At 41.6% G+C, this 12,271-nt stretch overlaps 1 protein-coding gene across 2 annotated transcripts in view; it reads right to left on the minus strand.

Moving 5' to 3' along the window:
* The window catches only part of RINT1 (RAD50 interactor 1), a 28,274-nt gene extending 21,959 nt beyond the window's left edge, over positions 1-6,315 (minus strand). Inside the window, exons 1-6 of one of the 2 annotated variants that reach the window (XM_075857286.1) lie at positions 6,209-6,315; positions 3,736-3,972; positions 3,356-3,597; positions 2,676-2,849; positions 2,394-2,546; positions 128-284 (exon numbers count right to left, since the gene is read on the minus strand). In XM_075857286.1, coding sequence (XP_075713401.1) covers positions 128-284; positions 2,394-2,546; positions 2,676-2,849; positions 3,356-3,597; positions 3,736-3,942 — 933 coding nt within the window. In that variant the 5' untranslated portion in view covers positions 3,943-3,972; positions 6,209-6,315. Of the gene's footprint in view, positions 1-127; positions 285-2,393; positions 2,547-2,675; positions 2,850-3,355; positions 3,598-3,735; positions 3,973-6,208 lie in introns of those variants that run through there. The other variant, XM_075857287.1, reaches the window with a different exon arrangement.
* Between the last annotated feature and the right edge of the window lie 5,956 nt (positions 6,316-12,271).

Here is a 12,271-nt window from a genome sequence, read left to right on the forward strand (position 1 = left end):
CATCGGTTTGTGTTGGGTTTCTTTTTTGTTTGTTTTTTTAAAACCAGTATCTGACAAAAAAATAAAATACATGAATAAATAAATATAAGCGTTCATGTTGTGCAGGTACGCAACAAAAAATTCTCACCTTACTTAAAACATTGGTTTGTCTGTTCCCAGTAAAATGATAGCGGAATCTTTTCTGAAGAGGAGATAACATAATTTGAATTGGAAGCATGATAGGAGGAGAAGCTGGAAGAGAATATTTCTCTGGCATCTGTTTAGGTTTACTTATTAGTTCATCTCTAGCAAACATTTTAAGGAAACATAGCATAAGCATTTAACCAATACACCTGCTATTTCAGAATCCAAACATGACCATATAACATAGTAAACAGTAATATGAGGGGGGGGGGGGGGGATAAAAAATAAAAAGAGGCACAGAGCGCTCCTCTGGGGTAATGCTGCAGAAACAGGGTGGTCAATGATCGTACTGGTGTGCATGTGATAAATACACTCAGCTTTTGGAGTTGTGCTAGATGATCGGCACAACTCGATCATCAAGCGTGTGGAGCCTTGATGGTCCGTATATATAAGCAGTCGGCTGGCCCTCGGAGTGAACAACGGCAGCTGAAGAATCAGCGATAGTCGATGTGGAGAAGAGGTTCCAAATTATTTGAAAAAACAATCACTCTTGCTTGGGCCTGATTCACATGAAGGTGTTAAACGTCCGTGGGACGGCCGTTGAAACAGCGGCCGTCCCACGGATCTATGTTATTCAATGTGGCCTTTTACACAGCCGTTGTTTCAACAGACCGTGTGAAGGGTCCGTGGGAAAATAGGACATGTCCATTCTTTTCACGCATCACTCCATAGACTCTCAACTACGGGGGATGCGTGATATCGTGTCCCGCAGTGCAGAGCACAAATGCACCTCAGACAGTTTTTCATGTCAGAGATGCACAGCGCTCGTGTAAATAAGGCCTAAGTAGAAGGCGATCCTGCGCTTATGTGGAAAATTGAGCCGAATCCCCAGTCGAGGCAGAATATCTCAGTGGGTAGGAAATATTAACTTTATTTCTTAAAAAAGACATGTGTAATAAACAGCATATGTCTTAATGGTGCACCACCATTGAGACATATGCTGTTTATTACACGTCTTTAAGAAATAAAGTTCATATTTCCTACCCACTGAGATATTCTGCCTCGACTGGGGATTCGGCTCAATCTTCTACATAAGTTTTGCCACGATCTACTGCTGTTTCTGAAGTCCCTGAGTTCCGGAAACAGTCCAATTCGCAGTGCTACATTGTTTCCGTAACTTCCATTTATAAGTTCGGTAAACAGCACACCGCGCTCGGCTGTTTCCAGAGAACCCGGCCATCTTTTAACTCAGTGGCCAGAGCTCAGTTACAGCGAGAGTTGGTAGGACAGGGGTCAGTGAGCTCTATTCCAGAGATAGATGCAGGTCTGGGAAGTGGAAACCACATCTATCGGGCATATATGGTATATCTAGATATGCCAGAAATGACCGGGATGGGAATACCCCAAATTGCCACCCTCTAATGATAATGAGATGATTGTGCTCATCCTTTTAGTCTATACAGCCAAGCTGACAAGTGAGTGACAGTAGTGTCAGTCTATTGTGTCTGCAAAATAGATTTATAATAAATGCCAGATATAAATAATATAATTATACAAATTAGAATTTGACCGTTAAAATAAACCATGAAATTAAGTGAGTTTCCCAAGGTTCTGAAGTCTTTTATTATAAGAGGTTAGGTAAAAAAAACAAAGAAAACGTCCGTATTAGCCCCTGTTCACATCTGCGTTGTCCAATTCCGTTGTTCTGCTCTGTCATAGGAGGACAATAAAATTTACGTAATGCTGGACTTATAATGGGTTTCACCATGGCGTCCGACGTTTTAACTTAAATATTATCGCTGCATTCTGTTCTCTCTTTTCTAGCAAATATGACGGAATCTGAGACGGGGGCTCAGAACGGAGCCGCCGAATCAGATGTGAACAGAGCGCTGACAGTACGGAATTCATGAAATTACTAGATAGAACAACATCTGCAGCCATATGTAAACAATACAACCAGGGGTACACCTCATGCATATTGCATCACCAGTGAGAGACTAGGAGTTAAAATTATAGATCTGCTTTGTCCATTGCCTTGGCTCTGCACAAATGCAGAATACTTGCCCCAAAACACTAGTTTCTTAATAGAGGAAGCAGTCACAATATTACAACACATAAGCACTGATGTCAAATGGACACGCTGCACCTATAGCTGTATTCCCTACATACTGCCACATGTCTTATCTCTGAAAACAGCTCCATATTTTCAGACATTTTTTGCTAAGCGTGTGAACTCATTGAGTATTATCTGCGCGTATTATAAAGGATACGAAATTTGGAGCTTTAGGAGTTGAGCGAAAAGTATTTCCAAACTAGCATAGACCTCTGTAACACTCGCTAAAGAGGATGAAGAGATTGGTGACGGTAGCTGTAGAGGACCAATGAAAGGCCAATGTAACTGACTTAATACTTCTTCAAAGTCACTGCACCAAAGGGAAAATTGGGATATTAACATATTGAAATTTCAAGATTGACAACTGTAACTATATAACCTGTAGTAAAGAGCCCAGTGTATGGTGTCGACGGGGCAGTCCATTACTTCACACTTTTACCTTGTTAACTTGTCTTTCAGGATTTTGTGCCAGAACTGAACTGTAGATGTAATAAATTTCAACAAATGAATGCATGATGAATCCTGGAGCTTAATAGCCTGTTCGGTCATAGACACCAGAGTGCTGGCAGCTTCTGCTACATTGTTAGTCATTAGATGTTGCTGAATATTATCACTGCAAACACAAAATATAGTATAGTGTGTGTTCAAAACATATAAATGGTAAATGCACTTCACAAAACTTTTTATATGTTAAAGAGACATATCAGACATTTTGATCGGGGGGGGGGGGTTTCAGGTTCGGAGACCCCCACCATCGCTGAAACAAAGGTGCAAAAGCACCCACGCTGGGCACTCTGCACCTTCAGCTGTGATCGGCTTATTATGCTAAAGACCGCTGACACAAAACATCTATGTCCCCGTCTTCAGGCTGTCAGGGCGCTCAACTGAGCGCTTCTGCCCCTTAGTTTCAACAATGGTGGGGAGTCTCAGAAACTGGACCCCCACCAATCAAAACTTCTGATATATCTCGCAACATATCAAAAAAGTTTTAGTCAATGGAATTACAAATAATGTATTAAAATAATCAATGCAAGGCAACTACTAATAGTGAGTGAGACTTCTTTAGGCCGCATTGTTTAACACACAGGACTGCATTCTATAATATGGCATCTGGTTTACCTCAGTTCCTCAATTTGTGATATCCATTTCAAGTAAGAAAGGGGTTTCTCAACGTCATTGATCTGGTCTGTTAGTGCCCCTAAATCCTCCATCCAGGGGGCAGCCTCTTCCAGGTGATGACCGATCGAGTCACTGACAGTGGCTTCCCTTTTCAGAAGGGCAGCGAGAGCAGACTGTGTATTTTCAGCATTGTTCAGAGCGGCCTGAATTCGTTTTGGAGCTTCGGAAGAGACGGTCAGAACCTGCAGATGAAATGTACAGTTATTGTGTATTCCCTTGAGAGGTGAATTAGATTAGATTTAATGTTTGAGAGATGAAAGAAAATAATACAGACACGCATAGATAGGACTCTGCAATACAACAAACCCCCTTTTCCATACCTGCTCCTCCAGATGTTTCTTCTCTTCCACAATTTTCTCAATAAGACTGGAAACTTTCCACAAGGACTTGAAATCATTTCCAATCTCTTTCTCGACAAACTCACAGACATAAAATGGAAGATCAGAAATGACAGGGACCTCAGTTGGTTTCTCCAAGTCTCGGCGCATTGATTTGTTCAGTTCTTCTTCAGTCTCACAAGATGCCATATTTGATCAATGTCAACTACTGTGTCGATACTGGGAATATTTGTAAGAAAATAAGCTTAGCTTTACTTTTATTACTTACACTTTGGAAGAAAACATATTATGATTGTCAGTATTAACTCTTGCCTGGATCTTTTCATAAAAGTTGTATTAAAGTGGCTCTGTGACCACATTATAAGTTCCCTATCTCTTGCATAATGTGATTTGCGCTGTAATGTAGGTGACACTGTTTTTTATTTAGAAAAACAATCTATTTTTACCACGTTAGGAGCGATTTTAGATTTATGCTAATAAGTTTCTTAATGCCCAACTGGGCGTGTTTTTACTTTTTACCAACTGGGTATTGTACAGAGGAGTGTATGACGCTGTACAATACCCAATCAGTGACCAATCAGCGTCATACACTTCTCTCCATTCATTTACTCTGCACATAGGGATCCTGCGTTGTTCACTATGTGCAGTCACATACACATTAACATTACTGAATTGTCTTGAGAGTTAATAGACATCATCAACAGTCAGGACGGGATGTCTATTCACAATCCCGACACTTCGCTAACGTTTGTGTGGGACTTACAGCAGAGCAAGCATAATCTCGCGAGATCACGTTGTGCTGTCATTTACAGCGAGATCACACTCGCTGTGCCCTAAGTCCCACACAAACGTTAGCGAAGTGTCAGCATTGTGAATAGACATCGCGTCCTGGTTGGAGGTGATGTCTATTTACTGTCAAGGCACTTTAGTAACGTTAATGTGTGTGTATGTGACTGCACATAGTGAACAACGCAGGATCACTATGTGCAGAGTAAATGAATGGAGAGAAGTGTATGACGCTGATTGGTGACTGATTGGTCAGCGTCATACACTCCTCTGTATAATGTCCACTTGGTCAAAACGTAAAAACTCGCCCCGTTGTCTATTAAGAAAGTAATTAGCATAAATCTAAAATAGGTCATAACTAGGTCAAAATTTATTGTTTTTCGAAATAAAAAACAGTGTCACCTACATTACAGCGCCGATCACATCATGTACAATATAATGTGGTGACAGAGCCTCTTTAAATTTAAAGTAGAGAGACCATGCTTGGGAAGAAATTTCTCTCATGGCTAGAACCAACCTGTTCTCTTGACCGTTTCTGGGATGCAATGTTAAAGAAGAACTCTTAGCAAAATGTTTTTCTCCGATAGATAAGGTAAACAGTAGTGTGGCGATCGCTTCATTCTTGAGTTCTCGGAATCCCACCGCCTCTTCTGTGTGGACCGGAAGACAGTTTCTCTATTAACTCCTATGAGAGCCATTTTGAGAGTCTCATAAAAATGCAGAGAAACTGATTTGTGGTCCACACAGAAGAGGCGGTGGGATTCTGAGCGCTATCACACAGGACCGGGAAAAGACCGGAACGGAGAACTCAAGAATGAAGCGATCGCTAGGAAAAGTAACTAGACAACTGTTTACCTCATCTACATTGGTGGCGGAGAAAAACAAAACCATTTTGCTAGGAGCGCCTCTTTAACAAACCTAAACATACACACAGTGACCAAATCACCTACAACGATTCTAACTCAAAGCTTATGTTGTCATATTGAATAGTGTGAAGATCTGGGCATTTACTGGAACTAGAACTCTAACACCATGTTCACACGTTCAGCAGGGGATCCTGTATTTTAAGCCCTGTTCACATACTGCAGAAATAAAAAAATCTGCATGAAATAATGACCACAGGGAAGGTAAAACCCACACAATGTTAATCTTATTGCTGCAGATTATACTGAAGAGTCGGAGTTTCAGCTGCGGTTGTCTGCGATGCGGATCATCTTGAAGATAATTTGGAGTAATTCTATAAAGTGTGGTGTAACGCAAAATATTCTTTTTTTTTGTAATGTGCGTTGTCTATGTATTGTTGTTCTTGTCCAGCATCCCACAGCAGAAATGGGAAAAATCCTCAGGTAACTCCCCTCCATTATCTATGTGCAGTGGTCCGTACCACAATGATGCAATGTGGGGGGGAAGAGACCACAAATAGCGGAGGGGTACACTACAGAACTAATGATGTCATTAATGCAAGAAGTTTTTATAAAACAAAGTGAATAAAAGGAGTGAAATAATTCATAAACTACATAACAAAAAAAAAATCTCTTTTATAAATCCAGTCACGTTGTGGCAAATTGCTATTTGCAAACCCATAACTTTCTTAAACCCATACGTGACATGTTCTACTCTCCAGCGACAAGTACATTAAACACAGAAATCGGCGGAGCCCCGGAATCACCTATGTGCGACCATACGACAGGGGCAGCGTAAGCGCGAGATCACTGGCTGCCGGGAACAGATGACATCTCAGAGACCGACACATGAGCAGCCGAACAACACGGCGGACACGTCATTTCCTGCTCTTTTTTTTTTTTTCACCAGCTTTATAAAATACACAAGTACAGTATGTTTAGTTGGGTGGGTAGTAATGATTCGTCCATTGATCTGTGATTCATTGCCGCACGATATGTATCTCATATTCATGTTACTGTGAGGAAAAGGTTGTCAGACAGTGATCTGTGTTTTAATAATCGTCCACGATCAGTAAATGAATCATGAAAAGTATCGCAAACGTGTTGCCATAACAACCGGTCACATGATATAAACAACCTCAATCATAAGGCCCCTGTGTAAGAAAAACTTGTGGGTACCAAAGTTATGTGTTTTCTGGCAAGTCCCTTAACCCCTTCCCGCCGCAGCCCTTTTTCAGATTTTCATTTTCGTTTTTTCCTCCCCACCTTCCAAAAAGCCAGAACGTCTTTATTTTTCCGTCTCTATAGTACTATGAGGGCTTGATTTTTGCGGAACGAGTTGTAGTTTTTCAGAGCACCATTTATTTTGCCATATAATGTACTAGGAAACGGGCAAAAAATTATTTGTGGGGTAGAAAATGAAAAAAACAGCGATTCCTCCATTGTTTTATGCGCATAGTTTTTACGAAATTCACTGTGCAATTAAAACAACATGTTAAATTTATTCTGTGGGTCAATACGATTACGGCGATACCAAATATATATCGTTTTTTATATATTTTACTACTTTTACAAGTAAAAACCTAAGTGTAAAAAAGAAAATTAATTTTGTGTCGCCAGATTCTGAGAGCCATAAGTTTTTTATTTTTCCGTCGATTAAGTGGTATGAGGGCTTATTTTTTTGCGGGATAAGCTGTAGTTTTTAATAATACCATTTTGGGGTACATTCAACATTTTGATCACTTTTTATTTAATTTTTTGTAGGAGATGAGGTGACCAAAAAATAAATTCTGGCGTAGACAATTTATTTTTTTACGGCGTACACCGTGCGGGTTAAATAATGATATATTGTAATAGTTCAGACTTTTACGGACGCGGCGATACCAATTATGTTTATTTTATTTATTTTTTTACTAGGGAGAAAATGGGAAAAGGGTTTTTTTTGAACTTTTAATTTTAAATATATTTTTACATAAAAAAAACTTTATTTAACTTATTTTTTTATTAGTCTCCCTAGGGGACTTCAACCAGTGATCGTTAGATCGCTTGCCCGGAGGCAGGGCTTAATAGGTGCACATAGATGGTGGACCTGGGGGCCTTCACTAGGCCCCCAGGCAGCCATAGGAACCATCGCTGCGATTGCGTTGCGGGGGGCGCGATGAGCTGTTAGAGGGGGTTGCACCCCTCTTTCTAACTATTTAAATGCTGCGGTCGCTATTGACCATGGCATTTAACGAGTTAAACGAGCGGGATCATATGGAGCAATTTCACTCCGTGAGCCCGTTCCATACTTCCCCTACTCGACTTTGGCATATGGATACGTCAAATGTCAGGAAGGGGTTAATGGTGTGCCAACTTCTCTGGTGGAGTGTAATTCATCAGTAATTATGAGCCAGGGCAACAGTCCTTTACATGCAAAGTTTTTCGTTTTTTTTTTCTCCAAGATGGTGGCTGCAGACTTGCCAATAACGCTCCCAGACGATCCCTCTGTGTCCCAGGGATAATAGTGCCCAGCAGCAAGTACCGGCTCCAAGCAGTGGACATGTGGCAGCTGCGAGAGGGCACTGGTAGTGGCCCAAGCCTCAGAGCAGTCTCCTGCAGGAGCTGTTTCCATGGCTACAGCTCCGCCAAGTGGGAAGGCCATAAATGGGAGCACAGCAATGTGATGTGCTGCCCACACCTTCACTACCCTCACACCAGAGGAACCAAAAATTAGTGGTCGGAGAATTCCTGGAGGAATCCTTCTCCAGCCTTATCTCCTACCCCAGCGCCGATCTGAACAGGGAAGAGGCAGAGGCTGGTGATGATACTAAGAAGGCGTCGACTGCCAGGGACAGGGGGGTTTACAAATGCATACTTTTCATAATAAGTTATTTTCGTCACACTCCCACTTCCATCTGGTTATTAGACACTGGTCAAGATTTATTGACGATGTCATAATAGTGTGGTCGGGGACACGAACAGTTTGGTGAATTTGTGGAGTACATTAATATCAATGATGTGAATATGGAATTTACAGCTCAATTTGGAGGCACTACTGTAGAGTTCCTTGATGTTAGAATAACAGTAGATAAGAATGGTTTGCATACAAGTGGTTTTCGCAAACCCACAGCTACTAATGCCCTCATACATCACAAAAGTTTTCATCCACCTCATATTAAAAGATCATTACCTTATGGTCAATTTCTTAGGCTAAAAAGAATTAATAGTGATCATAACAAATTTTTGGAACAATCTATGGAATTAATGGGTTAAGGCTGGTGATGATACTAAGAATTAAGGCCTATATTAAGTGGCCTATATTGTACATGATGTGATCGGCGCTGTAATGTAGATTACAGCAGTGTTTTTTATTTAGAAAAACGATCATTTTTGACGGAGTTATGACCTATATTAGCTTTATGCTAATGACTTTCTTAATGGACAACTGGGCGTGTTTTACTATATGACCAAGTGGGCATTGTGGAGAGAAGTGTATGACGCTGACCAATCAGTGACCAATCAGCGTCATACACTTCCCTCCATTCATTTACACTGCAGATAGCGATATATCTATATCGCTATGTGCAGCCACATAAACATACTATAACGTTACTGCAGTGCCCTGACAATGAATATACATTACCTCCAGCCAGGACGTGATGTATATTCATTCTCCTGACCAGTTCTGTAGCGTCTGTGTGATTTACAACACAGCAGGCGTAGCCTCACGAGATTACGCTGAAAACTGTCATCCACAGCGAGATCACGCTGTGTTGTGCTGTAAATCACACAGACACTACAGAAGTGGTCAGGAGAATGAATACACCTCCCGTCCTGGCTGGAGGTAATGTATATTCACTCTCCGGACACTGCAGTAACCTTAGTGTATGTGGCTGCACATAGCGATATAGCTATATCTCTATCTGCAGTGTAAATGAATGGAGAGAAGTGTATGACGCTGATTGGTCAGCGTCATACACTCCTCTGTACAACGCCCACTTGGCCATATAGTAAAACACGCCCAATTGTCCATTGAGAAACTCATTAGCATAAAGCTAATATAGGCCATAACTCCATCAAAAATTATCGTTTTTCTAAATAAAAACCACTGCTGTAATCTACATTACAGTGCCGGTCACATCATGTACAAGATAGGCCACTTATAATGTGGTGACAGAGCCTCTTTAAGTGCCTCAGTGCTCCCTGTAGAAAGTACCCCTGATATGGGGGTACGAAGTGTACCATGTGACCGTAACCAGGAAGTGCCGGCTTCGCGGCACAGAAAATTTATTTAACAAGCATGCTGTATGGCAACGGGGGCCCGGTTGCAACTGCGACTGCTGCAACCCCTATAGCTACGCCACTGCATGTAGGTAGTGCCACACACTTAAACAAGCCCTCACCACCCTTCTCTTCTAACCAGACCTGCTGGAGCGGAAAAACGCAGCGATGCGCGATGACGTGTTCGCACTGCCTGCATCACAAAAATACAGAATGATGGGAAAGGGAACTGATGGTTCCCTTGCCTCGCCTGCGCTGTCAATTGTATTCGCGTCCTAAGGGGAAGCTGGAAACTCCCTTTGCAAGCGCCACTGCTATAGTCACTCAGAACAAAAATGAACCTGTTGGCCATCATGAATTTGTGGCTCCTGGCATTGAAGGTGCTTTAGCTGTACTGCAGGGACATGGTAGTGTATAGGATGGCATAGTGCACGTAGGGCCGGCCTGAGGATAGATGGCGCCACATGCAAAATTATCTTTCGGCGCCCCACCCCATCATAAAAAAAAATGCCCCGTAAAAAAGTAATGCCCCCCCACAGTATAATGCCCTATATGGTGCCCCCACACAGTATAAAGCCTCTTTAGTGCCCTGATACAGTATAATAATAATATTTAATAATGTAATATATTATAACCCTTTCAAGGACACAGTATATTGTCCTCTAATTGTTCCAACAGTATTTTGTCCCGTGTAGTACCCCTACACAGTATAATGTCTGCTTAGTGGCTCCCAAACAGTATAATGCCCCCCTCCCCTGGCTGCCACACAAAGCCCCCGTTGTAGATAGCGCCCCCTCTAGATTGTGCCATACAGCCTTCCTGTAGACAGTGCCATAATCCCCCACCTCCTCCTTGTAGATCGTGCCATACAGCCTCCCCCCCTACCTCCCCCTTGTAGACAGTGCCTCCCCCCAAAAAATAAAAATATTGTACTCACCTAGGCCCCGTTCCCACGACAAACTGAGCTGCTCCACAACGGGATCCTTGCATAGGCCGGTATGATCCTGTAGCCTAGTACATAGTTTCCCAACCTTTTCGGACTCGAGGCACAACTGGAAAAATAAAATTTCCTCAGGGCACCCCTACCAAAGATTGTTTTGAGAAAGACAGAAAACAGCTATAAACAAGCACTACACTCATAGGGTATGTTCGCGTTTTTTGTAAGGCAGAAAATATTTTGCCTCGAAATTCCTTCAGGAATTTTGATGCAGATTTTGTATTGACAGCGTTGTCTGACCTTTTTTTTTTAAGCCGTTGAAGCTAATGCAAAAGACGCAGGCAAAAAAAGCACCAAACGAGCACCACAGGTATTTTCTGCCTCCTATTAACCCCTTCCCGACATTTGACGTATCCATACGCCAAAGTCGGGTAGGGGAAGTATGGAGTAGCCTCACGGAATGAACCCACTCAATACGATGCGGGTGTCGGCTGTTTGTTACAGCCGACACTTCAGAGTAACGAGCGGCATCGTGCTCGAGCGCGATCCCGCTTGTTTAACTCGTTAAATGCTGCGGTCAATAGCGACCGCAGCATTTAAATCATTAGAAAGACGGGCGACCCCCTCTAACAGCTCATCGAGACCCCCGCAACGCAATCGCGGGGGGGGGGGGGGGGCGATGGTTGCTATGGCTGCCTGGGGGCCTAATGAAGACCCCCAGGTCCGCCATCTTTGTGCACCTATTAAGCACTGCCTCCGGGCAAGCGATCTAGCGATCACTGGTTGAAGTCCCCTTGGGGGACTAATAAAAAAAATCAAAATAAATTAAATAAAGTTTTTTTTTGTGTAAAAAAATAAAATAATTAAAAATTAAAAAGTTAAAAATAAACCCTTTCAACATTTTCCCCCTATAGTATAGTAAAATAAATAAACATAATTGGTAATACCGCATCCGTAGAAGTCTGAACTATTACAATATATCATTATTTAACCCGCACGGTGAACGCCGTAAAAAAAAATTGTAAACGCCTGAACCTCTATTTTTTGGTCACCTCATCTCCCACAAGAAATGAAATAAAAAGTGATCAAACCATCACATGTACACCAAAATGGTATTATTAAAAGCAACTTATTCACCAAAAAATAAGCCCTCATACCACTTAATCGACAGAAAAATAAAAAAGTTATGGCTCTCGGAATTTGGCGACACAAAATAAATTTTCTTTTTTACACTTAGGTTTTTACTTGTAAAAGTAGTAAAATATAGAAAAAACTATATATATTTTGTATCGCCGTAATCGTATTGACCCACAGAATAAAGTCAACATGTTGTTTTAATTGTACAGTGAATTCCGTAAAAACGACGTGCAAAAAACCATGGAGGAATCGCTGTTTTCCTCATTTTCTACCCCAGAAATAATTTTTTCCCGTTTCCTAGTACATTAAATAAATGGTGCTACGAAAAACTACAACTCGTCTCGCAAAAATCAAGTCCTCGTAGGACTATATAGACGGAAAAATAAAGAAGTTATGGCTTTTGGAAGGTAGGGAGAAAAAAACGAAAATGACAATCTGAAAAAGGGCTGTGGCGGGAAGGGGTTAATTTTACCCCTTGAAAAATCAGTATATT

Source organism: Rhinoderma darwinii, chromosome 3 (genome assembly GCF_050947455.1).
Source record: "Rhinoderma darwinii isolate aRhiDar2 chromosome 3, aRhiDar2.hap1, whole genome shotgun sequence".
NCBI classification, from domain to species: Eukaryota; Metazoa; Chordata; class Amphibia; order Anura; family Rhinodermatidae; genus Rhinoderma; species Rhinoderma darwinii.